The 27,739-nt window shown below is 33.8% G+C and overlaps 1 protein-coding gene across 11 annotated transcripts in view; it reads right to left on the bottom strand.

Moving 5' to 3' along the window:
* Mycbp2 (MYC binding protein 2) overlaps positions 1-27,739 on the bottom strand; it is a 272,185-nt gene that overhangs the window by 23,960 nt on the left and 220,486 nt on the right. For 9 of the 11 annotated variants that reach the window (XM_071611434.1, XM_071611436.1, XM_071611438.1 and 6 more), the window contains 16 exons: positions 24,394-26,034; positions 23,314-23,483; positions 22,203-22,447; positions 19,981-20,148; positions 16,017-16,174; positions 14,750-14,949; positions 13,770-13,919; positions 10,715-10,875; positions 9,517-9,673; positions 9,115-9,339; positions 7,007-7,072; positions 5,661-5,900; positions 5,313-5,411; positions 3,329-3,409; positions 1,506-1,772; positions 211-494 (listed from right to left, as the gene is read on the bottom strand). In XM_071611434.1, the coding sequence (XP_071467535.1) occupies positions 211-494; positions 1,506-1,772; positions 3,329-3,409; positions 5,313-5,411; positions 5,661-5,900; positions 7,007-7,072; positions 9,115-9,339; positions 9,517-9,673; positions 10,715-10,875; positions 13,770-13,919; positions 14,750-14,949; positions 16,017-16,174; positions 19,981-20,148; positions 22,203-22,447; positions 23,314-23,483; positions 24,394-26,034 (4,312 nt within the window). The remainder of the gene's footprint in view (positions 1-210; positions 495-1,505; positions 1,773-3,328; positions 3,410-5,312; positions 5,412-5,660; positions 5,901-7,006; positions 7,073-9,114; positions 9,340-9,516; positions 9,674-10,714; positions 10,876-13,769; positions 13,920-14,749; positions 14,950-16,016; positions 16,175-19,980; positions 20,149-22,202; positions 22,448-23,313; positions 23,484-24,393; positions 26,035-27,739) is intronic. The other 2 variants (XM_071611435.1, XM_071611443.1) reach the window with 1 other exon arrangement.

The raw sequence follows: 27,739 nt of genomic DNA, 5'->3' as shown, positions 1-27,739 counted from the left end.
GTGGTGCCAGGGATTGAACCCAGTGCCTTATGTATGCTAGGCAAGCACTCTACCTTAGCCACAGCCCAGGACTGACTAGAAACTTTGATTGAGCTGAGGTTTGCTTCTCACAGGTGTTATTTATTTATCATTATTGTGGTAAAAAACACATTAACATAATACCGAAATTTACTTTTATATATTATGAGGGAGGATGAGGCAATGACATACCTGGAGTTGAAAATCATAGGAAGGGTGACCGTTGTAACTCCTTTGCCCACAGTGGTGCCAGCTGTTCCTGTGATAGTGGTGCCTTTGGCTTTTAGCTGTACGGTGAGTGCTTTGGCTATGCACCCAAGAAACATGTCCAAGATACCCAGCTTATTCCAATCTCCTTTCTCAGTTGAGTGAATGATATCACTGATATCTGCTGGGGGCAGAGATTTCACTCCTATGATGCTGGCCAGACGACTGGGGGTCACTTCAGGCAAAACTCGTCTTAGCAAGGAGGTCACCTGGTAAGAACAATAAAATAATTCATTTAAGTGTGATTTTGGGGGGAAAGGGGTACAGGGGATTGAACTCAGAGGCACTCAACTACTGAGCCACATCCCCAACCGTATTTTGTACTTTTATTAAGAGACAGGGTCTCACTGAGTTGCTGAGGCTGGTTTTGAACTCATGATCCTCCAGCCTCAGCTTCCTGAGCTACTGGGATTATAGGTATGCACGACTGGGCATGGCTAAAGGCTGATGTTTTAAAATTTTCATTTTTTAATACGCCAAGCTATCATTCTACAACTTCAAAATCTACAAGAACAAAAACATTTAAATACTACTTTTAATTTTGGGAAGTGAAGAAATATAATTTTTAAAAAATTTTTAAATTTTTTTGTGGTGTTGAGGATTGAACCCACGGCCTTGTGCATGGGAGGTAAGCACTCTACCAACTGAGCTGTATCTCCAGCCCTTAGGAAATATGATTTAAATACTTAAATTTCTGGAGTAGTAAGTACCAACCAGGGCAGCAAGAAAAAACATTTTTGGTCTGGGCTAAATGACATTATATGTATATATTTCACGGTAAAAAGGTAATCAATAGCCAAAATATTCTTATCAAAATACATTAGTAAAACAGAACATAGTTTTTGCTCTTCTATACTCTCATCGTGAAGTATCTTCTATACTCTCAAAAATAAAAAAAAATAAGTAAAAATAAAAAGACATGGAGTTAAACTATAGGCCTTAAACAAAACATTAAAAAAAAAAAAATCTGTACTTCAGGTCCTTGGGTAAGTCTCTTTGCCTTGCCTTGTGACTTTTACTTTTGTGGTGTGTGTGTGTGTGTGTGTGTGTATGTGTATGTGTATATGTGTATATGTGTTACTGTGGATTGAACCTAGGGTCTTTCATTTGTTGGGCAAGTGCTCTACCACTTAGCTACACCCCTAACTTCCATCGTGTGGTTTTTAACAGTTTCAAGTAACAAAGAAGCACAAAGGCAATTGATATGATCAGTCACCTACCTGTCTCTGGACTCTAGGAGAGGCTGTGTGAAGCAGGGAAAAGAGATCCTGAAGGAGAGTTAGTTGTTGGGCCAGATACTGTCGGCCAACATTAGAGCCACTCAATGCTAAAACCATGGAGAGCAGCTCAAAGCAATATGCATCAGAGGAGGCATCTTCATCATTTGGCTGAGAATTGGCATTTTCTTTGCTTGATATGGCATGTTCCCATTCTTCACGAACTCTGGTGGCTTCCATGCGAATAGCTTGTACTATATGAGCACACACCTACGAAGGCAATGCAGAATATGTAAAAATACATTCATGTCTTATTTTCTTCTAATAAAACAAAGAATAAGTTAATACTCAATTCAGTTTCCTCTCAGTTAATGCTCCATTATACTATTCTCTTAATTCATCTTAAAATCAATTAAATAGACAGGCAGTGGGTCATGCACATAATCCCAGTGACTCAGGAGGAGGCTGAGGCAGAAGAATTGCAAATCTGAGGGATAGCCTCAGCAACTCAGCTATGCCCTCAGCAACTCAGCCAGATTCTGTCTCAAAATAAAAAATAAAAAGGACTGGGATGTAGTTTAATGGTAAAACACCCCTGGGTTCAATCCCAGTGTCTAAAACAAAACAAAAAATAATTAAGTAAAACAAGGGGAATCATGATAAAAATATGAATATTTAAATTAACCACTATGTAGAAATTGATTATATACAAATTTCCAATGTCTCTGCCTGTGGCTTAGCACATCAAACAAGAACTAATCAGCATGGTTTACCACTTTTAAGGCACTTTCTTTTCATATTTTAGCATGCCTATTCATAAAGCTCTTTAAAACTGATGGTATTTATAATTGGCAGAAATATTTATTTTGTGATTTCTAAGTATCCAAAAGTCAATGAAACATTGTTATAAAGATAAAGCACAAATAAATTCATGTTATTATTTATTTTAAAAAGATTTAATAATGAAAGTTAAAATAAGCTAGTTTAAAATCAATTTTTTTTTACTTTTGAAGTGCTATTTTTATTATCTAGCACCACTTTAAATGAACAATCTAGCACTATCCCCACGCCCACTCTTATTTAAAAATATTAATGCTGATTTTGTAAGCACTATTAATTGCTCATCAAAAAATAAGATAGATACGGTGGCACACGCCTGTAATTCCAGCAGCTCAGGAAGCTGAGACAGGAGGATTGCAAGTTCAATGCCAGCCTCAGCAAAAGCCACGCGCTAAGCAACTCAATAAAACCTTGTATCTAAATAAAACACAAAATAGGGCTGGGGATGTGGCTCAGTGGTTGAGTGTCTCTGAGTTCCATCTCTGGTACCCCCTAAAATTAAACAAACATGCAAACAACAAACAGAACAGGCGGAGAGGAACATAGAAAATGTAAACGTAAACTGATTTAGCTGGATGGATATCTATTTCTAAAATAAAACAATTCCTGAAAATGAGAAGTAACAAACAGCAGTAGGGTAAAAAAGTTAATATTCATATAAAAATATCTAAAAAATGCAGATATGGCAGAGTGATCATTCCTTTCTAGAAAAAGGCAGACACATTCTATAGGACTTAAAAGAGTCACCATAAAAAAATCCTGCATAAAATTTGGAAGAGTTTTTGTTTTTTTTAAGTATTTTTTCAGTTGTAGATGGACACAATACCTTTATTTATTTTTATGTGGTGCTGAAGATCGAGCCCAGTGCCTCACATGTGGAAGGGATGTGCTCTACCACTGAGCCACAACCCCAGGCCCCTGGAAGACATTTTATAATCTAAAAACAAGCAAAATCTGACAAAGATAATGCCATGACTAAACCCAACCTGTTTTTGTAAGTTGGTCAGTTTGCTCCTGCTGAATATGATTCCAACCATATGTTCTTTTAGGTCAGCATCTGATGTTGCCTTTATGCAGAAAAAGAAAAAAATGAAATGTGTATATTTGGCATTTCAAAGTAGCTTGAGAAATTATTAAGCAGCTATATTTAAGGGGAATTTATTTTAAATTGAGGCATATAATATTAAGACAAAGGAGAAAGTTTGAAGAAATAATAATTGTCAAAGTGATTATAAAAAGAAAAAGCTTTAAAAGGCTAATGAGCTAATCTTGGACTTTAGTAACCCAGAAAAAGCAAACAGAAAGAATAATAAATATAGAATTGAAATCATTAAAATAGAAAAAATAGAAGAAACAATAAAACTAAAAGCTGATTTCTTAAAAAGACCAAATGATAAACCTTGTTACACTACTCAAGGAAAATAATCAAAACACAAATTGCCAACATAAGGAATGAAAGAAGACACAGTCTACAGATTTTCCAGGTATGAAAAGGATAGAAGAATATACAGTATATATCTTATGCCAACAAATTCAGCAACTTAGATGAAATAAATTACCTGAATGACAGAACTACCAAAGCTTGCTCAAGAATAAATAGATTAAATAAAATCTATTTTTACTTATTTACTGTATCTATTAAAGAAAGTGAATAGGGGCCTTTTTTTTCCTACTTAAATACTAGCACAGAAATCCTTTTAGATAGTGTCTCTTCCATTTTATTTTTATTTACATCTTTCATAACTTATTTGGTTTTGCTTTTTAAATGTCCCTACATTCAGATAGATTTCACAGCCATACTATTGACCTATCTGAAGGATACAATTTCAGTGGTTTTTAGAATATTCAGAAACATGTGCAATTATTTCCACAATCTGATAACATTTTCATCTTGCCCCAAAGAAGCACTGTACTGTATAGCTCTCATCCTCTAATTCATTTTCTTTTCTTTTTTTTTTTTAATTAAAGAAAACAAATTACCTGGAAGCTAACATCACATATTGAATAAAACCACAGCAACATATTGATCATCCTACTGTATAAAAGTAAAAAATGGGAAGATAGAAATATATAAAAATATCCATTCTGATGGAAATTCTCAGCAAACTAGGAAAAGAAGGAAACATCCTTAACTGATGAAAAACACAAAACAGTAGAGTTAACAGCATAATCTGTGAAATGACTAAAGCACTTTCTCTTTTTAAGATCTAGAACAAAACAAAGATACTTTCATCTCCTTCTACTCAATATAGCAATGTAGGATGAACCAGTACAATAACACAACACAAGAAGCTGAGGTTTTCATCTTAGGTATGATGTTTTAGTTTATACAAAGTAAGTAAAGTAATTGCATTTTAGAAGAAATTTCAAGAACATTATAAAGAACATTTATTCCAACAAAAATTTACTGAATGTACGTGTGATTATGCCCTTTTGGGTAGAAAGACCAATCAGGTGTATATTTGGTTTCAAAAAAGCTATGCGTGTAACAGAGGAAGAAATAAAACATACATGTAGATAAATACAAAAAGAGAGAAACCAAAGAGAGGTATACATAGATTTTTATGAAGTTTACAGAAGGAAAACTGCTTTTTGTCTGGGGAAATCATAAAAAGGGTTCCTGGAGAAGATAGTATTTTTGAGCTGGGCTGAGAAGGGCAGATAAAATGGAGGAGGAAGATAACTGATGAGACATAACATAGTAAATGACTAAGTTAATTTTACAAATTCTAACAATTGAATAAAACAGTCCTAGGTATACAGCAACTTTTGCTGTGACTTAAAATACTAAATTATACATTAACAAGTAGTAAATTTTTTTAAATAGTTCCTTGATCTTCTAATTAAAATAAAAATAATTTAAATGGCATATAAACCACATCTATTAAAATATAAAGCAGCACATGGATTATTTCTCTGAATAAAAGAAAATGAAAAAGGGAAACAAATTTTTAGAATACAAATAAATACATTGTATACTTTTTCTTCTCCTTCAGGTGATGACAAGAGTGCTTTTTCCTCTTGTTCTGGTGTAGGCTCAGCATCTCCAGAGATGAGCTTTCCAAATACCTGTGAGAAAGAATTAATGCAAGAATTACCATTCTGAAAGCTAGAGGATTCATCAGCTGATTCTGCAAATTGGATAATATGCTATTCTTGCTACCATGACTTTTCAAAATTACAATACAACATTCAGCATAGGTGAAGGGTTAAGAGAGAGAAAAATGGGCCACATTAGTAGCCATACATGCGTTTTAAACTCTCAAAGTGTATCATGTCAATTCATCCTGTACTAGAGTATGCATTAAGGACACTCACTTGTGATGTAATAAGTCTGAATACTCTCAGAGTCTCAGCTTCACAGTTCCTTTGCTGGGCCACGCTGGCTGAGATCTGGCCGGCGATTTTTGTGCTTTCACCATCTTTCCAGCCTAGGACTTTTACTTGTCGAACTCTTAGTGTATTTTCTGGGCCCTTTAATTCAATTTTGATGATGTGATTATCTCCTCCTGGAAGTTCACTTGTTACCCAACCAATGTGCCTGGAGTCCAGATCGACCTGGTCAAGGAGAAAAGGGACAGGAACCTGATACCGCTGAATGACTTTTATCATTTTCCTAGACTTAACATTAGTAACAGCCACCTCAAATAACAAACAACTTTACAGAGAGTGACGGTTATTTCTCATATAAATTTTGTGAGGTTAAGTAGTATTATTTATAGGAGCTATCCTACAGAAGAGGAAAATGTGGTTAACACAGTTGAGAGATCCTCGGTAAGTGATGGACTTGAGAATTAAAATCTAGGCTTGACTACCATGAGGCCTACCAAGTTATTTGAGTAAAACCATTAGCAACAATTTACATGACAGTACTTTACCTATAGGGACTGTCAGAAACACTCACAAGATCAACAATGAAGCTCTCTCTGCTTTGTTTCATCTGAAACCTCAATTAATTCTTTCAATATAATTAAAAAAAAAAAAACAACAAACCAACAAACAACCAAACAAAAAACTGGTCAACTCTTGAAAGAGTTGTAGCCCCAAAAGAACAGCTTTCATAACTTAAGAGAGTTTGTTCACAATCCTAGGCATGCCCAGACAAAGCTTAACTTGTTTGTAGAACTGGTTTGTTAATCGACTTGAAACCTGGATATGACTGGTGTTATAAGTGGTAGATTTTTTAAAAAATATTTTTTATTTGTATATGGACACAATATCTTTATTTTTATATGGTGCTGAGGATTTAACCCAGGGCCACAAATATGCAAGACAAGCGCTCTACCACTGAGCCACAACCCCAGCCCCTAAGTGGTAGATTTTTTAGAATAGATAATAACCCATTTTAACCTAAAGTGTAGGTAAATTAGAATGTTAATTGTGAATCAGATCTGTAATGAATTTTAAGGTACCTGAGTCTGTAGAAAAGTGGGGAGTGCAGGACTGCAGGACCAATATAATCCCTCGTGTCTGGGGAATACTTAGGGCAATATCTAGCTCAGAGACATTTGTTACTGTTCCAACATATAGACTAGCTATCAAGTTACTGTTAAGAGGATTTTCTACAATTCTTTGTAATGTGCCCAAACTAGAACTCAACAATACAGGCTGAGAAGAAATTTTTCCCTAGGTAACAAATGTTTATTGAAAAAAATTTCAATTACCTGCTTTATTCTGCACAAATCTTCTACTGCTTTGCCAGTTAAGAAGGTCATTGAAGTAACTTTATTCTAAAAGAGAAAATTCCAATGTTAGGCTTTATTCCTGCTTCAGAACTTACAATTTCTTATCTCCAACCAATGCCATAAAAGGTCTCCTGTCTGTTATAATGGTCCTTCCTAATTGACCTCAGACTAATTATCCAACTAACCATTACTTCTACAGTTGTAGTCTTCTCACAAATTCTATCTTAAATGTTACATTTCAACCTTCCTTCATATGCTCTCACAGTTTGACATTACCTCTCTTTATCCAAATTCTAAACATTTCAATTCCATAACTTCATGTAGCTTTTCAATAATTTTGCTTGCCATTCATGTCCCATTCTTGTTGCTATATTCTCAAAAATTTTGGAAGTAAAAATAAGGAAGGATGGTAAATAACAGATACTTATGAGTGCCACAGGCCTGCTTTACAACAGTGGGTTCTATGCTCTCAAGATAACTTGCCATACTAGGGAGAGCAACATTTTACACAAAAAATAAATATCAAACCTTATAAACTCAATGCCTTTAAATACTGAAAATGAGTCATTCAGGCATTAAAATGACAGATCTTAAGATTGAATAAGTATTATATAATGCATATCCACAATAGATTAATATATTAATTCTTTGGAGTGCTATGAACCATGAATGCTATAAGCTGATGCAACTTAAATCAACAAATGCTCTGAATAAGGCTCTTTAGTGTGCAGTTTAGGGGAACCCAGGCTCAAGGTACAAGGCTCAAGGATAATATATATAACATAGAAGTAGTATCTTAAAAGGAAGGTAGATGTCAGCTTATACACTAGAGAATTTAAAAATGAATATCGTTATAACTCTTTCCTCTTAGAAAAGACATAATGTCAAATTAATTGTAGTCACTGTTCTGAAGGACAGTATGTCCTGGTGTAAAATGCTCCATGAGTCAAAGATGACTTTGTACTGAGCAGTGAGTTCCAGGCAGAAAAATGTTTTGATTTATAACATTTAACTTTCTCATATGATAAAGCAGTTGTAGCAGTTGAAATTCTTAATCAGAAGAGCAAATAAGCTCATTATTTATTAATTAAGCCCCTTTTTCTTATTCAACACCAGGGGCTAAACTAATATGCAGGGTTGTACTGGAGTTACAAGGTTGCTATGGATGGTCTGATTGCACATTGGACTGCCATGGTGGGCTTTACCTCCATTTTATCTGAGACCCTTCTCCACCATTTCTGATTCTTCCTGAGAAAGGAAAAATGTGAATGGATAAAAACTGCTTGGCAATGATCCAGAGAGATTTATTAAAACTGTATTTGCCAGCAAGTCACATCTATTATGAGGAAAAAAATTTCCAAAGACTATACTTCTCCAAGAATGAGGATAGAAAAATAGTAGTCCAGAAGATGGTGCTATCTTCTTGGCTCAAGTGAATTGGGCTCTTTTCCTTTGTTCAGTGTCTTTTATGAAACAATGTTCAATTCTGTTGAAACATGTTAGATATACTATGACCAAGGAGACTATAAATTATGACTATTTTAGTTTAGGAACTCTATTTCTGTAGTGAAGCTACCCAGAGAGGATCTCTCTCTGCTGAGTCTTAAACCTGGGCACAGTAGCATATGACTATAATCCCAGTAAGTGGGGGAGACTGAGGCAAGCTTGAGAGGCTAGACTGGGCAACTTACAGAGACACTGTCTCAAAATAAAAAATAAAAAGGGCTGATAATGTAGCTTCATGGCTGAGTACCCCTGGTTTAAGTCCCCTGTATTGCCAAAAAAAAAGCAAACCAAACCAAAACAAAAAACAACAACAAAAACAAACCAAAATGAAATAAAAAAGAAGATCATGAAGAATAAAATTATAGATTTTTTATATTGCTTAACTGTAGTCATGGTATATTTGTAATCAGACCTGTTTTTAGATTGATAGTCCATGGTGTGCCCAGTCATATTAATCTGTTTTTATATTTAAGATCTGAAGTCCCAAGTGATAAATCTTTCTATTATATTCAGAAATGAGTGCAAGACTATTAGTAGTCTCAAAAGAACTAATGAGCCATAAATTAAGTTCCCTTTCTTACCCCAAGATCTCGGGAATTGTCTACATGTACAGATACATAGCGGGCATTGATTCCCTTCACACAGTTGATAGTGATGTTCTTAGTTTTGTTTTTATCTTCATCTCCTGATTCCCAAAATGTTTCTGTGGAACCGTCTGTCAAACTTCCAATCATGGCAGGTCGGCTCGAAGTTTTTATGTCAACAATGCTGGTTAAGTCCTTTAAGCACATAACTATGCATAATTCCTATCAGAGACAAATATAACTATTCATAATAGTCAAAAAGAGATCTTCCCTGATGAGAAAACAGATACATGATAATAAATAATGTAAGACAGAATCAAATTATTTGAGTACAGTTTTTCCTTTAATCCACTGTTGACTATTAACTATGGAACAACAGGAAATTGTTGAATGACTGACCTGACTCATAGCTTCAAAGCCAGACTGAATACTGATGCTAAAACTCTCTTCACTATCTCCATCATCTGATTTTGACAAAATATTGTTAATGTGATGAAAGACATTGCTCTGATGGAGGAACTGATGATCAGATTGTTTGAATTTGAGACTCCAGCATCTAAAAATATAAACAATATAAACAAATAAGCAATATAAATACATAAGTGATATGTGAAATAATTATTTTCTAGGAATATCTAAGAAACATCTATAGTAGTTACTTTATTCTGTAGCTTAAATCTCAAGAAATCTTAATGCTCTAGTAAAAAGTAGAAATTTCAAAATATGAGGGAATGAAATAATTACTAGTGGCTTTTTAAAATTTTTTTATTTTGGTAAAATAAAGGTAATTTCTTTGGAATAAGATAATCTCTAGAAAAGTTCACCCATTTTAAATATAGGAAATTTAAGATATGATAATCAAAGTGATAAAAGCAAGAAAGATAATGGGTCTGTTGTATAGGCAAGTGTTACATCAACTATAACAGCTTCTCAAATTTATTTGTTATAATTCCATGCTCATTCATTAGGGCATAATGCATCTTGCAGTTCAAACATTGTATGAAGAGACAAAATTCTCACTCTTCCATTGGTCTTATCATTAGGCATGTGGGAAGTTGAATCATTTCATTAACTTATTTGTTATATAAACCAAAGGCGGATTTAATTATATCCATAAGTCCAGTGTATTGACCTAACAATAGGTTCACATGTAAAAGTAATGCAAACTTTCAACAGATTCCAATTTAACATTATGTCTGTTTCTTAGGGTAGTTTTAAAAATGACTACATGTAATTGGGATTCATTTTTCTTCAGATTTTTTTCAAGTCAAAACACTATTTTGGTTTGGTTCACGAGATTTCATTTTTTTTCTTCTTTTTGGTGACATTAAAATGATCTAAGATATAGGAAATATGGAAAAGTGAGGGAGATTGTTAAAAGGATCATTTAGAGCACTAAGAAGTATATTATTCACATTTTACAGAAGGGCAAATAGTATGAGCTAAGGACAGGAAGGAGGGAGACATCACTTAACATAATACAGGGATTCCTAAAAATCTTACCTAATTTAAAGATGTTTTTCAAGCATTTAGTACTTTGAATACTCCATAAAATGTCTTCTCCCACAGTATCTAGAACATATCTATACAAAATTACCTTAGGGCCATTTGCTGCAATGAACTGCCACTAGGGAGAGACATCATAAGATCAGAGATTGTCTGAAGTAAACGATGAAATGTATGTGGTAATGGATGAGCAGCTTCTCCTGCAATCACGATATCTGAGAGTGGATGTTCACATACTCTTGTATCTTTCTCCTAAAATAGAAATTGAAAGTAAGTCTATCAGTTTACATGCTAGAATAAACTTTCTTCACAAAAGAATATTATATATACTCAAACTATACCCAATACATACAATTAATAACATCAATCTAATTACATCTGTAATATTTCTAGGGGAAAGGCAGTAAGACTGCTCACAAAGTCAGCAAACAAGTAGCATATATACACATCAGTTCTAGGGTATTCATAAATCAATTATTAGAACGAATCTAAATGTATATGCATGTGTATATATGCATAAATTGTGCATGTATATATGAGAAAATAACATGTTAGAAGTTGAGGTCACCATTAGTTCATATGACATTTTTATGAGATTTTAATGTGAATTAAGACAAAAATGGTCCTTCCTTAAGGCAGAAGAACCACAGCTTGGAAAGAGGGATAGATTGGATTTCATTCTGCATTTAAATGTCAGTCAGGTCTTTCATATTATTACCTATGGAATAACATTTATAATGGAAAACAGTAGAGTACTTCAAATTCCCAAAGAAAGGAAATTAGTTAAAACTGGATCCTAGCAGAGCAATAAATATGTTTTAAAGCAGGGGTGAATGAAGCACACAGGTACAAGAGCTAAGTGGGCCCCAAATTGGAGTTGATGGGGAGAAGTGGAGAGCATATGTGTATGGAGGGGAGGGCTGTGGCCATTAAAAGACTCAGGCTTGGAGTGCAGAGTTCAACAGCTCATGCCAATGGATATTACGTGGGAATGTCTGTCCAGAGTGAGGCAGTTCACTTTAATTAAGAGAGGGTATTCACATACTCATGGATCCTTCTAAGGTAGAAATCAAAAGCAAGTTTGTCAGTTAATTATTGTAAAAGAAGAGTCATATCTATTTTAAAAGGCTGATTTTTTTTTTAAACACATATAAGCCAAAAATATCTGAATGCTCAAACTGGCCTATGAACCACCAGGGTTTTTCTTATTTTAATAGGTCTGGCACTTGCTTTCTAAAGAGATTTTAGGAAAAACTATGATGATTTAGTTAAAAATTACCACTGAATAATAAAAAAAACAGGATTTTTTAGATGATATAAAAATTTTAAGTTCATTTAATCAACTGAAAAAAAACATGACTTTCTTTTCATCAAACAAATTCTTGATTGGATTCATATTTCTAAAACTCACACTTATATTTCAGTCTTTGCTCATGGTGTTTTTTCCATTTGCAGAATCTTATACACACCATGGTCAAAATCTATTCTGTGGTATGTACTTAAGAATAATGTACCCCATTCCACCTAAACCGAAATAGCTTCTTCTAATTTCAACAAATGTTTCTATAAAGTACTTACTTTTATAAAGAATATAATGTCACATTTATATCACATTAGGTCATCAAAGTACTTAGAAAGTAGTGATTGTTATTTTAATTATTCCAATAACTTTGCACAAAGTACTTTACACTTGCTGAACTGAAACAAAACTGCTTAATAATAAAAGTGCCTACTATTATAGACTACCTACCATGATCCAAGTCTTTTGAGGTAATATACATCATAATAAAACACTTGAAAGGTATGAAAAAAATATCACAAAAAGTGAGTCTCTTGGTCCTGATAAGCCAGTCACCTACACTTGTAATTTCTATTACAGCATACCATATTACTAACTGGTCTATAAGTATTATTTACATAAATGACAGTACTCTAAGCATAGTTCTCTGTATTTTCTTCTTCTTTTTAAACAGTTTATACAATTTACCTTAGAGATCATTATATATTACAAATGTAGTAATATATATTATCTTGCTGTATAGTCTTCCAACAAATAAAAATATCAATTTATTTCATCAGTCTATTTCACAATAGTCATTTCGGTTTGTTTTCAATCTTTTGCTTTTATAAAAAATTATGGGGGCTGGGTTGTGGCTCAGCAGTAGAGCACTTGCGTAGTACATGCAAGATGCTGGGTTCGATCCTCGGTACCACATAAAAAATAAATAAGTAAAATAAAGGTATTGTGTCCAACTATAACTAAACAAATATATCTTTTTAAATTCTGTAAAGAATCAACTTGTATATTTGTTACTTCACACATGCATACACAACAGGAAAAACTAAAAAAAGTAGAATTACTGCATCATTTTTAATGCCAATTTTTTCTAGATTTTTGCCAAATCATTCTCCAACAGGCTGTTACTCCATAGCAAAGTATGTTTGTGTCTCCATCTTGTTGCCAATGTGAGCTCATCAAACTTTTTGAACTACATCAATAAGCTAAGTAAAAGATGATCACTTTTTGCCTCCTTTAATGCATGTCTATTGATTACACATCATAAAAGTTCTGGTTTGTATTTTCTTTCTAAAGATTATTGTATCTTGTTCTTTCAGGGAGAAAGCAGGCCATCTATATTCTGCCAAGGATTAGCATTCAACTTGGTTGGACTGAGATTATTTCAGTTGTGTTCTTCGACTTTAGGCATTGCTCTTAATGCTAAGATGTGGTCCATATTCCTCTGGCATGGCCTTTCTGGGGTTTAAATTGCACATTAGCAAACTTCCTCACACTTACTCCTGTGATTGAGCTAGAACATAAATGTCTTCCCAGCTATTGATCCTCTATGTAATAGTGTTGCTCTGTTTACCTATCATATGTTGTACCATAACAGTATGCATCTTTCAGTTGATTGCTTTATGATAGTAGTGTGATATACTGTATTCAATGAGACGTGACTATCAGCATCTTTGCTAGAGAGAAAACTTTCACTAAGTATTATTAATACTTTGTCCATAGCATTGAAATGTTACACATTTTTTTCAGGTTAGATAATCCCTGAATGCTTTCATACAAATTATGAAACTATCTTAAGAGTGTTCTATTCAGTTTCTATAGAAATATGGACAATAAAAACAAATCTCACTTGTTCTGCATTTTCTTTATTTGTTTTATTTTCTTCATCTTCTTCTTCCTCTGGTTCTATTGGAGCAGGAGTCAGTGAAGCCACAAAATGCCACAGAATATCATGGAGAGAAGTTGTTTGGATGACATTACACAAAAGCCAGTTGAATGCCTGAATAGATGATCAAATGAGTCCAAGATAAAAATAAAAAAGTATATGAGTTTCAAAATGTAGGACCTTCCTTACTCAGAAATGAAGTAACTTCATGGACTACATGCTTCAAGGTCAGATGATAGAAAACTAAACTTGGTTTCACTAAAAGCATGAATAACTTGAAATAGTCAATAATTTTGGTCTTCGTTTATAAAATATAACAGAGGAAATATATATATGAAACCTTCTTAATATTAATTTACTCAAGTACATTTTTTTCTAATTTGTGTTTAGGATTTAAATAGAATATTTCTCAAGCTCTACACAAGCTACCATTTTACTTAAATATACTCATTTCATTCCCATCAATGAGGTGTCAAGTTATTCATTACACTTATGATAAAGAAGAAAGATCTTCTATATTCAGGCCTGTGACATACAGTAATATAATCATTCCAGAAAATGGAAATCTGGGTAAGCAGTTATTGCTAAAATTATAAATCAAAAGTCCTACTTCTCATCCTTTTTGTATGAATATTTTTTGATTCTAATGAAATGATATTCTAAATATAAAAAGCTTCTTAAAAAAGATAAATCTCAGGATTCAAATAATAAAGTAATACAGAAATAAAGTTCCTTAGAGTATTTAAATACAGAATTCTAAATTAATTTATATCCATAAACTTTAGAGTTTAGTTTTCATGTGAACACTTGATATTTTCAATAGGCTTTTCAAATGGCTTTTAATTTGAAGCAATTAACTTGGTTTAAAAAAATGGCACCATTAAATACAGAATCATGTGATTTGTTTGATCTGTGAATCACTACCTTCATTAATGTATTCATACCTCCATAGCAAAAACTCGACAAGCAGATTTCCTTAACGCCTGTTTCATTGCTATTTCAAGACCTTCTAGATCATGATGCTGTATAACAAAGGCTAAAACTGGCCATTGGAAATTTCGTTCTCCTTTGGAAAGAGAGCTGTGGGCTGAGATTAGGCGGGAAAGTTCAGGTGATGGATGTCTCAAGAGGGAAGAACCAACTTCTGTTAAAAAAACAAAAATTATTAATTTTCATAGGTGGTGCATCTGATTAATATATTTAATACTGAAAATAATATTTAGCTTATTCAATTACAGCACTTTTAAGCACATGACACAAATCATAACTATTACAACTTCTACTGAAAAAGAAACTGAGGCTGAGAAAGATTAAATGTCATACTTTCCTAGAAGTATACAGCTATTTATTTGTAGAGGTGGGTTTTGAAACCAGGGCCAAATCCAAAGTGCATGCTTTGTAAAAAGCTATATGATTTATATTTTCCCTAAATGGAATCCACACATCATCTCTACAATTTTCTAAGACTGCTTTATAAAAGATATCTCAATAATTAAGTTCCAAAATATTTGTTAACAAACCTATAAATCATTGATTCTAAAAATATTTTCTTGAAGATCTTCAATAGTAAGATACATAATTATCTGCCTATTATTTTAACTTCAAATCTTCATTTTTATAAGTGGCTTACCTAATAAATTATCACCATTAATATCCTCTTCTCTTGGGTTTCTTTCAGTATTTTTTAGGCAGAATCCCCAGCACTAATTTGAGGCTGCTGACAGCAATTGGTCCAGATTATACAGATTATTATTATTATTTACTGATTAAGGGTTACTCATATCTCCAAGATTCTTTTTTTTTTTTTTTAATCTACTCAGAGTAGTGGTAACTTTAAGAGCTGTATGTTTCTATGAGGGTAAGGAGATAGCCATGATTTATAAGCCATAGGAACTGCTGGTTCACTGAAGCTTGGTGGAGGAGCTAATGGTAGCAAATAGTTGGCTTTGATATTTTACAAGTAAGACTGTAAAGGTCAATTTATTCTTGAATAATCACTAAATGATCTTTGGACATTTGCTCCAATTGAGAAGCAAAACTTAGAGGGGCACAGTTATGGCCAGGTCACATAGATTGTCTATCCCAAATTAGAAATTAATCCATTTGCTCCCTTCATATATTACCCTTTAAAAATTACTTGCAAAGAAAATAATTTTCTTTTTTATGTTCAGTAGCTGAATCACTCAATTTTCTTTTTATCTATATACTTACCAGTGTCTCCACTATTAACTCTTCTTCTAGGTATAGCTTTAACTCGTGCAGGTAAAATGGAGTGTTGTTTATCATATTCAGAAGCAACAACTGAGTATGATCTTTGGAAGACAGTTCTCTTTGCCAGATCAGTATCAGTTATGGGACTGGTTTCCAAACTGCAGATATATCAAGAGCACAGGTAAAAACTTAGGACAAAAAGTAAAGTGTAACTATACTTCTTTTACAATAGTGTAGTCAAATATTTCAATCTGAATTTGTGTGAAGAAACAAACTTAAAATTCAACTTGATGATTTCTCTTTATATCATAATTTAATCTTTACAAATATAGTAAAATTTTGATCTCAGAACTGTATCTTAAAATTTTTGATTTTCTAAAATAATTTTACATTTTAAACAAAAAAGAAAAGCTATCAAATATTCTAATGTCCTTTTATAATCAAAAGCACTGGGGTGGAACTCACATGACAAGATACTCTGAGAAAACAGGCAGACATAATCATAAGTGTACTGAACAAAAGGAAATGGTTGTGTTCATGCACAATCCTAATAAAATCAAAACTTAGTGCATTTTTCTTTTGGTAGTTGAGTGTTCTATTAGGTTTCTCACTCTTGGGAAGTGCTATCCAAAGCTCATTTTAGAGCACGGCTATATCATAGTATAATGAGAAGTAACACTGATTTTGGCATTATCATTCTATTATACCTACATTCTCCATAAGAATGCAATGATTTTTATTCAGGCTTAAATAACTGATGTTTTGCTATTTATTTTAGTAACATTAAAATACTTACAACTTTATTAAAAGGACTATATAACTTTCTTTTGGAGATATTTTTTTTTAAACTACTTTCCTTTTCTGATTTTTCAAGCACAAATCTACAAGCTATTCTTCCATGTGCTCTTTTTTTCTGTCACCTCACTTCAAATTGGGACATTTTTGATCACCTATAGTTCTGGAGTTGTTTTATTTCCATCATTTAAGCCAGATGTGAAATCCTATATCCCCCAGTAAGCTTATATATTTTCTTTCTTTTTGGTATGCTTAATTAATAAGTCACACCCCTAGCCCTTTTTATTTTTTTGAGTTAGGGCCATGCTAAGTTGCTGAGACTGACCTTGAACTTGGAATCCTTACCTCTCCCTGCAAGTTTATATATATTCTAAGAAGTGGCTAACTTCCTGGGTGGTTTATTTATTCACCACCTCTCTGAGCTGACAGAAATTCTTGTTTTAAGTAGAGTATGAATGCTGCACATAACCATCTGGGATAAATGTGTCTGAACGACAGTCTGGCTGCTTTGTTCCAAAATGACTGTGTGGGGGTACATTAGCGTACTTCATTTTACATTTGGATTTACTATCTTGTTTTCAGAGGCAGTTTATCAACTTAAAAAGAGTTAAGAATCAATTTTTTAAAAATGATCTGTTCTTATAAAAATGATAATGCTTCTGAGAAAATTCAAACACCAAAACAAAAAACAAAACCCTAGGGAAGAAGCAAAGATGGCCATCGATAACACAACCAAGTACACTGGGTCAGGTAATTCCTTGTTGTAAGGACTATCTTGTTTAGCAACATTGGCTTCTACTCACTAGTTGAACTAGCTCAGTTGTGGAAAACAAAACTGTTTCTAAATACTGTCAGATGCTAGCTAGGAGGCAAAAATCACCCCCAGTTGAGAAATACTGATTTAATGGATTCACTGTTCACCATCTTTAATAACAAAAAGTTGTCAGGATGTTTTTTCAAGAACAACTCAAAGGTGCTACATGCCCAAATCATTGTATGTCAGAAAATATCTCAACCCAGCTGGAAATAAAATACTTGGGTCACAGTTTCTTTGCTTTAGGATTTTGTAAATATTACATTTATGTGCTCTGGTACCATCTTATATTTACTATACACTGTATAGACTTTAAGACATGCTTTTCATTAACCATTTGACTCATCTGATTGATTCATAATTAATTATGGATTCTGTGGTACAATAGTGCTTTTACAAAGAATACAATATGAGGGTTGGGGCTGTAGCTCAGTGGTAGAGCGCTTGCCATGCACATGTGAAGCACTGGGTTCGATCCTCAGCATCACATAAAAATAAAGATATTGTGTTCATCTACAACTAAAAAAAATACAATATAAAGCTTTAGAGATATCCTTTCTTTCAAAGTTATGATACAAAAGTCTGTTTTGGGTCTTACTTTCCTTTTGCAAAATGACTTGTTTTGCCTTGTTCAGATAATTGAAAAATCCTTTTTTCCCCCCACTGGAGTTTCAGTAACTTAAGATATTTCTTATAGTAACATGTAGTAAAATTTTCCTAATATCATTCAGTACTTTTTATATTAAAGCTTTAGATAATATTCTATTGTATTAGTTGTGTTTTCTACTTCAAAGACATCAGTTATTCTTATATTGGATTATCCTGTTTGTATCTGATATTTCCACTCTAATTGCTATAATCTGTCCCTTTTTCTTTACTCATTGTGATTATCTCAAATCATTCCACTGACTGATGTTATAAACACTTCTAATTAATTTCTTAGTTTTATAACTTTAATTTGATGGTTGGTCTGCTCTCTTACTCTGCGATATATCTTGCATATAAATAAATAAAATATATCTCTATTTTATTTATTTATATGCAATGCTGAGAAGCAAACCCAGTGCCTCACACACTCCAGGCAAGTGCGCTACCAATAAGCCCTGGCCTCAGCCCCTGCAATATGTCTTTTTACTTTGTTCTGCTTTTCATTTCATTTTCACATCTGAGCCTATGTTTTATTATACTTATGTCATTATCAATCTTTTCACTGCTTGAGAATACTTATAATAATATTCTTCTTTTGCTGAAGAGGAGTTGACTTCATATCTTTAGCTAGAAGTTTATACTCTTTGAACTGAAAGATTAATAATAACTCAATGACTCATACTTATCAGACTAGTCTCAAAATGGTTTCTCACTCTTTCTAAAAGGTGTTATCTTCTTTAAAGATCTAAAAGCCTGCACTATACTCTTTGGAGAAAATGTCAAGAGCAGCTCACAAAAACTGAGGAGTGATCCACACACATGAGAGCAAAAGCTGTAAGTATTTTAATGAAAACTACTCATTTGGGTATATAAGTTCTATCATGCTTATTAAAGTATCTATTATTTCAGTTTATGATAATTATGACTATATAGTATTAACACATTGGCATATCTTATTCAGCATGTTCGCTCTTCCTGCAGCAAATATTTTTCTTTCCAATGATATGTTCAGCTATACATAACTGAAATCCTGACGTCCTCTTAAATTTATCTTTCTCATTATCCAGTTAATCAGGTCACATTCACTGTTTTCCTACAAAATATCTCCTTTATTCCTCTATAACTACTGTCAACATAATCCAATTCCATATACCTAACTGAAATCTTTGATTAAATTTATCTCTTTTTCAATTGATGCTGCGAGACTATATCTGCATTTTTATCATGGAATTCCTCTTCTAAAATCATTTCAGTGGTCCTCAATTTCCTTGTGTACTATGGCTACATGCTTCTATTCAGTTTTCAAGAAGCATTTTGCTTTGACATTACCATACCTAAGCAAGGAGGCATTGTAAGCAATAATCCAAGACATTTTAAGATTTATTTTCAGTGCCACTTGTCCTATGAAATGACTGAGTACTGCCTCAAAGTTAACCTTTCCTAACTATAACATTAAATGGTATGATACCTTATAATATAATCTCTTACTACATCATTAGTTGATCTTTTCTCTCAAGCTAGTCTGCCTCTCCTGTCAAAGACCTTGCTTTATTCATACAAGCATGCTTTTTCATACTACTCCACAGTGACTCACTGTCCCTGCTGAAACAGAAGGTTCTATTAAAGATCTAGAACATTCTTTTTTAATTCAAAGTCTTCCTTCCACCAAATATTGGCGATTAAATTGAGAAGAGAGAACTAAAATACCTTGGAGGCATAGACTTCATATTGCTCTCTGGCTCTTCAAATACATTAGGAATTGCATCAGGAGTTACTGATATATAAGGGGCAGGTACAGATGTTGAACGCAGATATCTCATTTCATCCTGGAATAGGTTGTCATCTTGATAGCCCACAAAATTTTCATGATGATGCCTGTATTAAATCAAACCCAAGAACTTAAGAGTATGATGGCAGCACAGATCCTCTTCATTTTTAATCTCCTTTAAAAAAGGCAAAGCAGCATATGTGAATCTTCAATTAAAGGTTAAGTATTAAAAGAATGATAGATGTAAGCAGGTGGTAATAAAAGTCTGATAATTTTACATATAGATAGTCCAGGTAAAACAAACACTTTAAATCCAGAATTGAACCCATTTTCTTTTCTATCAAGAATATTTCCATCTTCTAGTATTTGGTCAACCATCCAGGAGCTTAGGTTAGAATATCTCAGTGTCGTAATGATCAACCATCATTAATCACTAAGGCCTATGATGCTAGGTTTCCCTTCACAACCATTCTCTCTTCTCATTCCCTATCATCAATGCCATAGTGCAGGCTCACAGAATTTGTTGCATGGACTATTTGAAATACATGTGGTAGCTTTTGGGGCAGAAACATATATGAGTCAAATTTGGAAAATATTAGGTATATGGAATGTTCCATGGTTTAGGAGATGTCCTATCCCCAGAGAGCTAAAAGTATAAAATCTATAATTATTCTATATTATAATATTTTACATTTTAAAAATTGATTCATTCTTTTTCATATTGGAACAAATTATTACTAACCTAAGTCCAGTAAATGGTCTACCTGAGGCTATACATAGGTGGCATTTGGCATGCCTGATGATTTCTACCTTGGACTCAAATGTACTCAGTCTCACATTTTCTGTTTCCTTTTTTATTTGCCCTATTGCAATAGTAACTATAAACATTTCTAAAAACCATACAACTCTGCTATAAAAAGAGGACAACACTTTCTAAATTGAAACTGTAGGCAATATCTAAAAATTTTCATCTGTCAGCTGATAAAGAAAATCTGAATTTGAAATATGAAAGACTGTTTTGGAGTGTCAGTGTGTAATGTGTGACAGTATAGGCTGTAACACCAAGTTCCATGTAGGAAAATAATACACTATTAACAAGTCTCTCCATCTGTGTTTATGCCCTTTTGTCCAATTTTCATATTAGTTTTCACATTTCACAAAGTGACTTTTTAATTGCAAACCCTTCATATATTTCCCTGTTTAAAATTCTTCCACTGGTTCTTCTGCCTACAGAATTAAAAGCAACTTTAGCATGAGCTACAGAAGTCCACATTACCTGGGTTCACTGTTTCAAGCAGTATTTCACTATTTTCCACCAGCAACCAATCCTTTAACAATCCTGTGACTCCTCAAATGTGTAGCAATTTCATTTGTCTTTATTCACTTGGGATACTCTGCCAGAAATCACTGTCCTCCAATCACCTGATGGATATCTATTTATTCTATGAGACTCTACTAAAGGATTAGACCTTGTGGCAAGCCTGTCCTGATTTCTTTGGGAAGATTCAAGAGTTTTCCTTCTTTTATGCTCTAACAGAGTATGCCTCACATGACATTGTAAATGTTCTGATGACATGTTTATCTTCCCACAAGAGTGTGAACATTCCAGAAGTCAGGATTTTATTGTATTCATTTCAGGGTCTTTGGAACCTAGCACAAAACTGATACCTACTTGGTACTTATTTAATGTTAACCAAATGAATAATTTTAAAACTGAAAGATTACTAGAGGGAAACATTAGTTTCTTTCTACATTAGCATTTCCCCCTATTAATAGACTGAAGTCAGCTTATCAGAGAATAAAACATAGTTACTATCTTACTAATACATATTCTATATTAGTAGTAATTACAAATTGACAAAGTATTTCCATTAAATACCTATTCCCATAACATGAATATCCTACCAATCATAGGCCAGCCAAGGAAACTCAGAAACCATTAAAGGCAATGCAGAAAATAAATTCCTAGAGGATTCTTTACTTTGCACAATTGCTTATGTTGTTCCCTATCATCAAAGGAAATACAGAACTACCTTTTAATATCAGTTAATTAACAGTAGCTGTTAATCCAAAGGTAGTGAAACACACACACACACACACATACACACACACACACTCAGTCACATACACACTACACAAACACACAAACAAATCTTATTACCTAGCTAAGGTCTGAAGGTAAAGACAAGGCATTTTCACAGGAAGATCCTCAGAAATGCCCTCTTTCACACTGGGCAGCTGTGACTGGAACGGTTTTGCAGGGTGGTAACACAGAATGCTTGGTTCCGCAGCACTGCTCAGGGACAGGAGGAAGAGGGCATTGGCTTTGATGACCTGGTGAGCTTCCATAGTGGGCAAGGCACGAGGGGTCTTGACTTGCATTGGCTTTCTCCTAGATTGTTTGACCTGGCAAAGAAGAAACTGAAGTGGTTTTCTCCTACTTATACTTAAATTTTTAATTTGTTAGACTATGTATTTTGAATTTCTTTTTTTTAAATGTATTTTTTTAGTTGTCAATAGATCTTTATTTATATGTGGTCCTGAGAATTGAACCCTGTGCTTCACACATGCTAGGCAAGCACCCTCCCACTGAGCCACGACTCTAGTACTTGAATTTCTTTTAAAAATTATTAAACACTTCTAAAACTATTTAGAAATAATAATGATTACCAAAGTAGCATTCACTTTATGCTTCTCCTGAACTGACTGAAACTACTTTATATTATACACAAACTATATTTCCTTTCTATCCTTGGAGAAATTTAAAATCTAACTCATTAAATCTAAATACAGTTTAAAGAAACCAGCAATATATGTGTGGTGAGGGGGGCGAGAGGGGCATTCAACAAAATTCTATGGTTTAGTACGCCATTAGTGGGAATGATCTTGAATTTCCAGGACTCCTATGAGTCAATGAGGTATATGTCCCATAGGTTAGTTATCATAAGACATAATTTATCTTTTAAATTAAAAATAGCTGACCCAGTACAAATATTAAATTTGCATATTATTTCTGTTATAAAGAGCTCATAAGTTGATCTTTAAAAAATCCCATATGGAACTGATTGAATAGTATGATTATAAAGAGATTCTTTTTTTTAGTTGTATATGGACTAAATGCCTTTATTTATTTAATTTTATGTGGTGCTGAGGATTGAACCCAGTGCCTCACATGTGCTAGGCAAGTGTTCTACCACTAAGCCACAAACCCAGTGCCTTATATGGTATATAAATATCATTAACATTAAAAACCACAATGGATTAAAAAATACCTTTTCCCTTGCTGCAGCCTGTTTTTCACGGAGGTATTTTTCTCTACAGCGGTCACAAACCAGATACCAAGTGCTTCCTCCTATGCCACCATCACCACAGTTACCAGCCCATCCTCCACAAAAATGCCCAATGCTATTGTAACCTTGTCCACCAGCATACCGGCCACAACCTTGAAACAATAACAAAAATAATAAATATTACAAGGGTTTTTAATAGTTTGACCCTTATTATATATTAATGACAAATTTACCTTCTCAAAGTAAGCAGCTGATTTTTTTTTCAGGCTATTAACTACATTAGAAAAAAAATAGCATGCTTGACCAAAACCAGTTGATTAAATAATGGCCAAATGTTAGATACTCCATTTCTAGATGAGCAGATTAAAAGAAATACAGTATCTGGTAACCTTTAGATTTACTTAAGAATGTCAATAAAAACAGACAAAACAAACATAAAATATTATGTAAGAATGACATATTTTCAGGAATTAAATTTATAAAACATTTGGGGTATAATATGAAGAAAGAGAAAGCAAGTTAATCTTAGTTCTTCTAGGTGAATTTTGAAATATTGATTAATGCTATAGAAATTCTTATATTTTCCTAAAGTGCAGTTTTCTCATAAAAGAACTTATATCATTTTAACAGGGAAAGCCCTAAGAAATCAGTAGAATCCATTTAGTTCGCAATTTTGAACAGGAAATACGAAAATCGAAGGACATCTAACTCTGGGATCATACCTCTGTGTTTGAACATGTTATTATTTCTGTTGTGTGATTTCTTAATGACATCCTTTGGACAACACAATACATATTTAGAAAATAAACAATATTTTAAAATTTACTACACTGAAATGAAGTAATATTATATTGCCTGATCAGCACACTATTCGAATTTCTCTACCCATTTTTCACAAAGCCTATTATTATATAAAAATGACAGTATCAGATACTATAAATTCTGGACAAATGTTGTCATATACTTTGACATAATTCATAGAGTAGCTCAAGTTAGAAATGACCTAGTTCATTAAAAATTAAAGTATATATATATATTTATTTATTTAATAATGTCATTTACCTGGGTGAGCTTGTCTCATGTGATAGGTCACTGGGTATGGATGTGATTCTCCACAGAGTTCGCAGATGGTATCTTTCTCTGGTCCTCCTACTGCTAGTTGGGCCATCTCACCAAACAAATTGCCCCTAGGCCTAACTTCTGTCTTTTCTTTTTTCTTTTTCTCCTTTTTGGTCTTCTTATTCTCTTTTTCACACTCTTTCTTTTTAAGAACTGCACATGAACCAGGACTTGGAAAAATCATATTCTGGGAAGCAGCTTTGATAGTAGCCAAAGAGATATCTTCCCAAAAAGCCACCAAGTGTTGTAAAGTTAAGGGAAGGGGAGACTTAGACTTCACTGTATGATGCATGGACATTTCAAAAGTGGCTTCTGTTTTCCCATCCTCACATTTTTCATGCAGAGGTGGTTCCTTAAGCATAGACAACACCTTATTTTTGTTGATGCTTCCCATCTTAGATATATCTGGTCCATGAGGTGCAATATTAAACATATTCAGTGCAGATGATATTTCCAGTGAGTGTCTATTTTTTAACTTGGTTTCTTTTTCCTCTGTGGGTTGTTGACTATTTAAACTACTCCTAATAGGAGCATGCTCTTTGGAAAGTTCAGGATTAAATTTTAGGAAAGAAGAACAAGCCATTGCATCATGTACTATGCCTTCATGCCACAAAAAAGAGGCGAAGACTGCTCTGGCACACTCAGCCACAGATGGAGACATGGCTTGCTTGGCTGGCTCTAAAGGTTTGGATCCATCTCCTTTGAAAAGAAAACTAGATTTTTCTTTTTTGGGCCTAGTGTGTCTGTTAGCACATTTTCGACTTATTTTGGGGGATGCTCTCATTTCCTGTTCATCTTTCAGTGGTGCTTTTCCTATGCTGAAATGAACTTTATTTGAACCCTCATCCACACTCTTAAATTCGCTTTCATCACAGGTGCTATCTGTCAGACTATTTGTTTTCAAAGTACTTGAAGTACAGACTTCAACTACCTCACTGTGGAGGTTTTCCTGCACTACATGGGGAGAGGGAGCTCTATTTTCAGATCCAGGGGAGTCTTTAGAATCCTTTGGTATTGATTTTGGTTTTGGTGATGTAGATCGTCCCCTTAATGGCTCTGTTAGGGGCATTTTCTTCTTGCGGAGGGTGTCTGGATCAAGTGTGTAAGAGTCTGATTTGGAACGTTCCCGAGGAGGATCAAGTTTTGTCTTAACAGGAGCAGTGCTTTTTTGAGGTAGATTTTTATCTTGTGGTGAGGATGAGCGTGGAGAACTAGCACTAGATGGGCTAGATCTGTTGGTTGGGAGAGTCTTTGGCTTAGGAGATGATGACCGAGAACCTGGTCCTGGAGATTCAGCTCTGAAGCTGGAAGACATCCTCCCATCAGACTTTAGTGTCTGCAAAGTGTTATGGTTGGGAGACAATGACCTACTATGGGAGTCAGACCTCAACTTTGCAGCATCTGACTTTAACATAAGGGATTCGCTAGCAGATAAACCTTCTGTACCCCTTGGCTTCTTTTGGTCAGTGGTAGTCCGGCTCATGCGTCCATCAGGTTTCAGTGATCTGCTGTGTTTAGAGGACAGTTCTGATTTTCCTGATGTCAAGACTGGTCTAGAAGATGTCGACATATTTCCTCGGTCACCTGTATGATCCATTTCATAGTGAAACTTGTTAATAAATTGGAAATCACTGATAATTTACCCACTAAACACTACAATAATAAACAAAGCTATAAAATTTATATTTTCTGCCATATGTTTAAGAATAAAGGAAAAAAGGTAACTATTTCTCAACAAAATTTCTATTAAATCATTATACAACCATTACCACTAAAAACTTTCACAGATGCAAAATAGACTGAATAGATATTATCTAAGGACCACTGTGAATTATTAGTGACAATCAGAACCTCAGTCCTAGTACAACCAAATATATTTTAAGTTCAGTGAGGGACAAGAAAGACCAAAGATCTAATTTTTTTCAAATAAGAAATTATGAAAATACATGTGTTTTCAAAATGAATTATTCAAGCTAAGTTTCCAGTAGACTAAAACATCACATCCTTAAGCTGAGTTAAGAAGCTGAATTTCTGCATTTATTGCTTTCCATTGCACAATGAATACAATTAAGATTAATAAAGAACAGCTTAGGAAACACCCTATTTTAATGATTGCATTAGCATAATGTATAGTTAACATAGGAATGTCCTAAAGCTATTATTTAGTTGTATGCAAGTCAGGCAGTCTTTTATTTTTAAACAGGCTCTATTCCAAACATTCAATAAGTTTAGCTGATTAAAACTCAAGAGTCTATGGCCTTTGGAAATAGGAGGAATGGCAGTATCCTGAGGATGAGAAGTACAAGTCTGAACTGAGGGCCCTTGACACAAGGGGATCTGGAAAATGACAAGAGCAAGGGGGAAAACAAAACAAAACAAAACAATAAACCACCCTTCCTTCCTTTTCTGAAGCAAAACACTAGATAATTCTACATGGAAGCCATCTGTTTGTGGCATCCTGTCCTCACTCAGTGTCTCTCCTTTCTGCTAATTTTATGCTTTCTTTTGAGGCATTAAGAGCCAGGCTATCTTTGTCCTCAGTAAGTGCTACAGCCTTCAGCATTCCCTTTCCCCTTAAAATAAAAACTCCTAGTCTTAGTTCATGTACTATTAATTAGCTGCTAGGAAGAAAACAACCAGACTGCGGTGATTCAAGTGGTATGAAAAACTGAAAAACTGCAAATCTTGTTAGAAGTACTTATATTTTTTGAAAGAGGGTTCCTAGGAAATTGAGATTAATTTGCTGGTTATAACCACAGATTTCTTTTGCTTTTATAGAAAAGGATGTGAACAAATTTGTATAACATACAAAAATGTTTTCGTTTGCTTTGTGTATGGGTGTAGGGGGTTATAATCACACTCTTGTAATCTATGTCAGGACAGTAGTGAGGTAGAATCTGTCCTCTTCAAATAAGGTCCCCAAGAGCAAGTATTTTTGTGTTATTCTTCAGTGATATCATATCAAAAATGGGTCCTGGAATACAGTAGATGCTCAAAAAATATTTGTTGAATTAGCAATAAATTACTATTTTTCTATTTTTTTTCTTCTATTATTGTTCAGATTCCCTAAGAATCTACATTTTATAATAACAGCTCCCAAGACCACAGGGCAGAGGTGACAGCAGTCATTGCTATGTTAAGCATTAGATGGCTTGCAAGTGTATAATTCTACAGAAAAAATAATAGAATGTGAATAATAGGGTGCAGAGCACACTGATGAACTGAATATTTATTTCCATTGCTACATGTCAATGTCTAGCATAATTATTCTGGTTCTTTGAATAAATAA

Source organism: Marmota flaviventris, chromosome 4 (assembly GCF_047511675.1).
Source record: "Marmota flaviventris isolate mMarFla1 chromosome 4, mMarFla1.hap1, whole genome shotgun sequence".
Taxonomy (NCBI): Eukaryota; Metazoa; Chordata; class Mammalia; order Rodentia; family Sciuridae; genus Marmota; species Marmota flaviventris.
The sequence above is the reverse complement of the archived record's forward strand: the minus strand, read 5'-3'. Positions and strand labels throughout refer to the sequence as shown.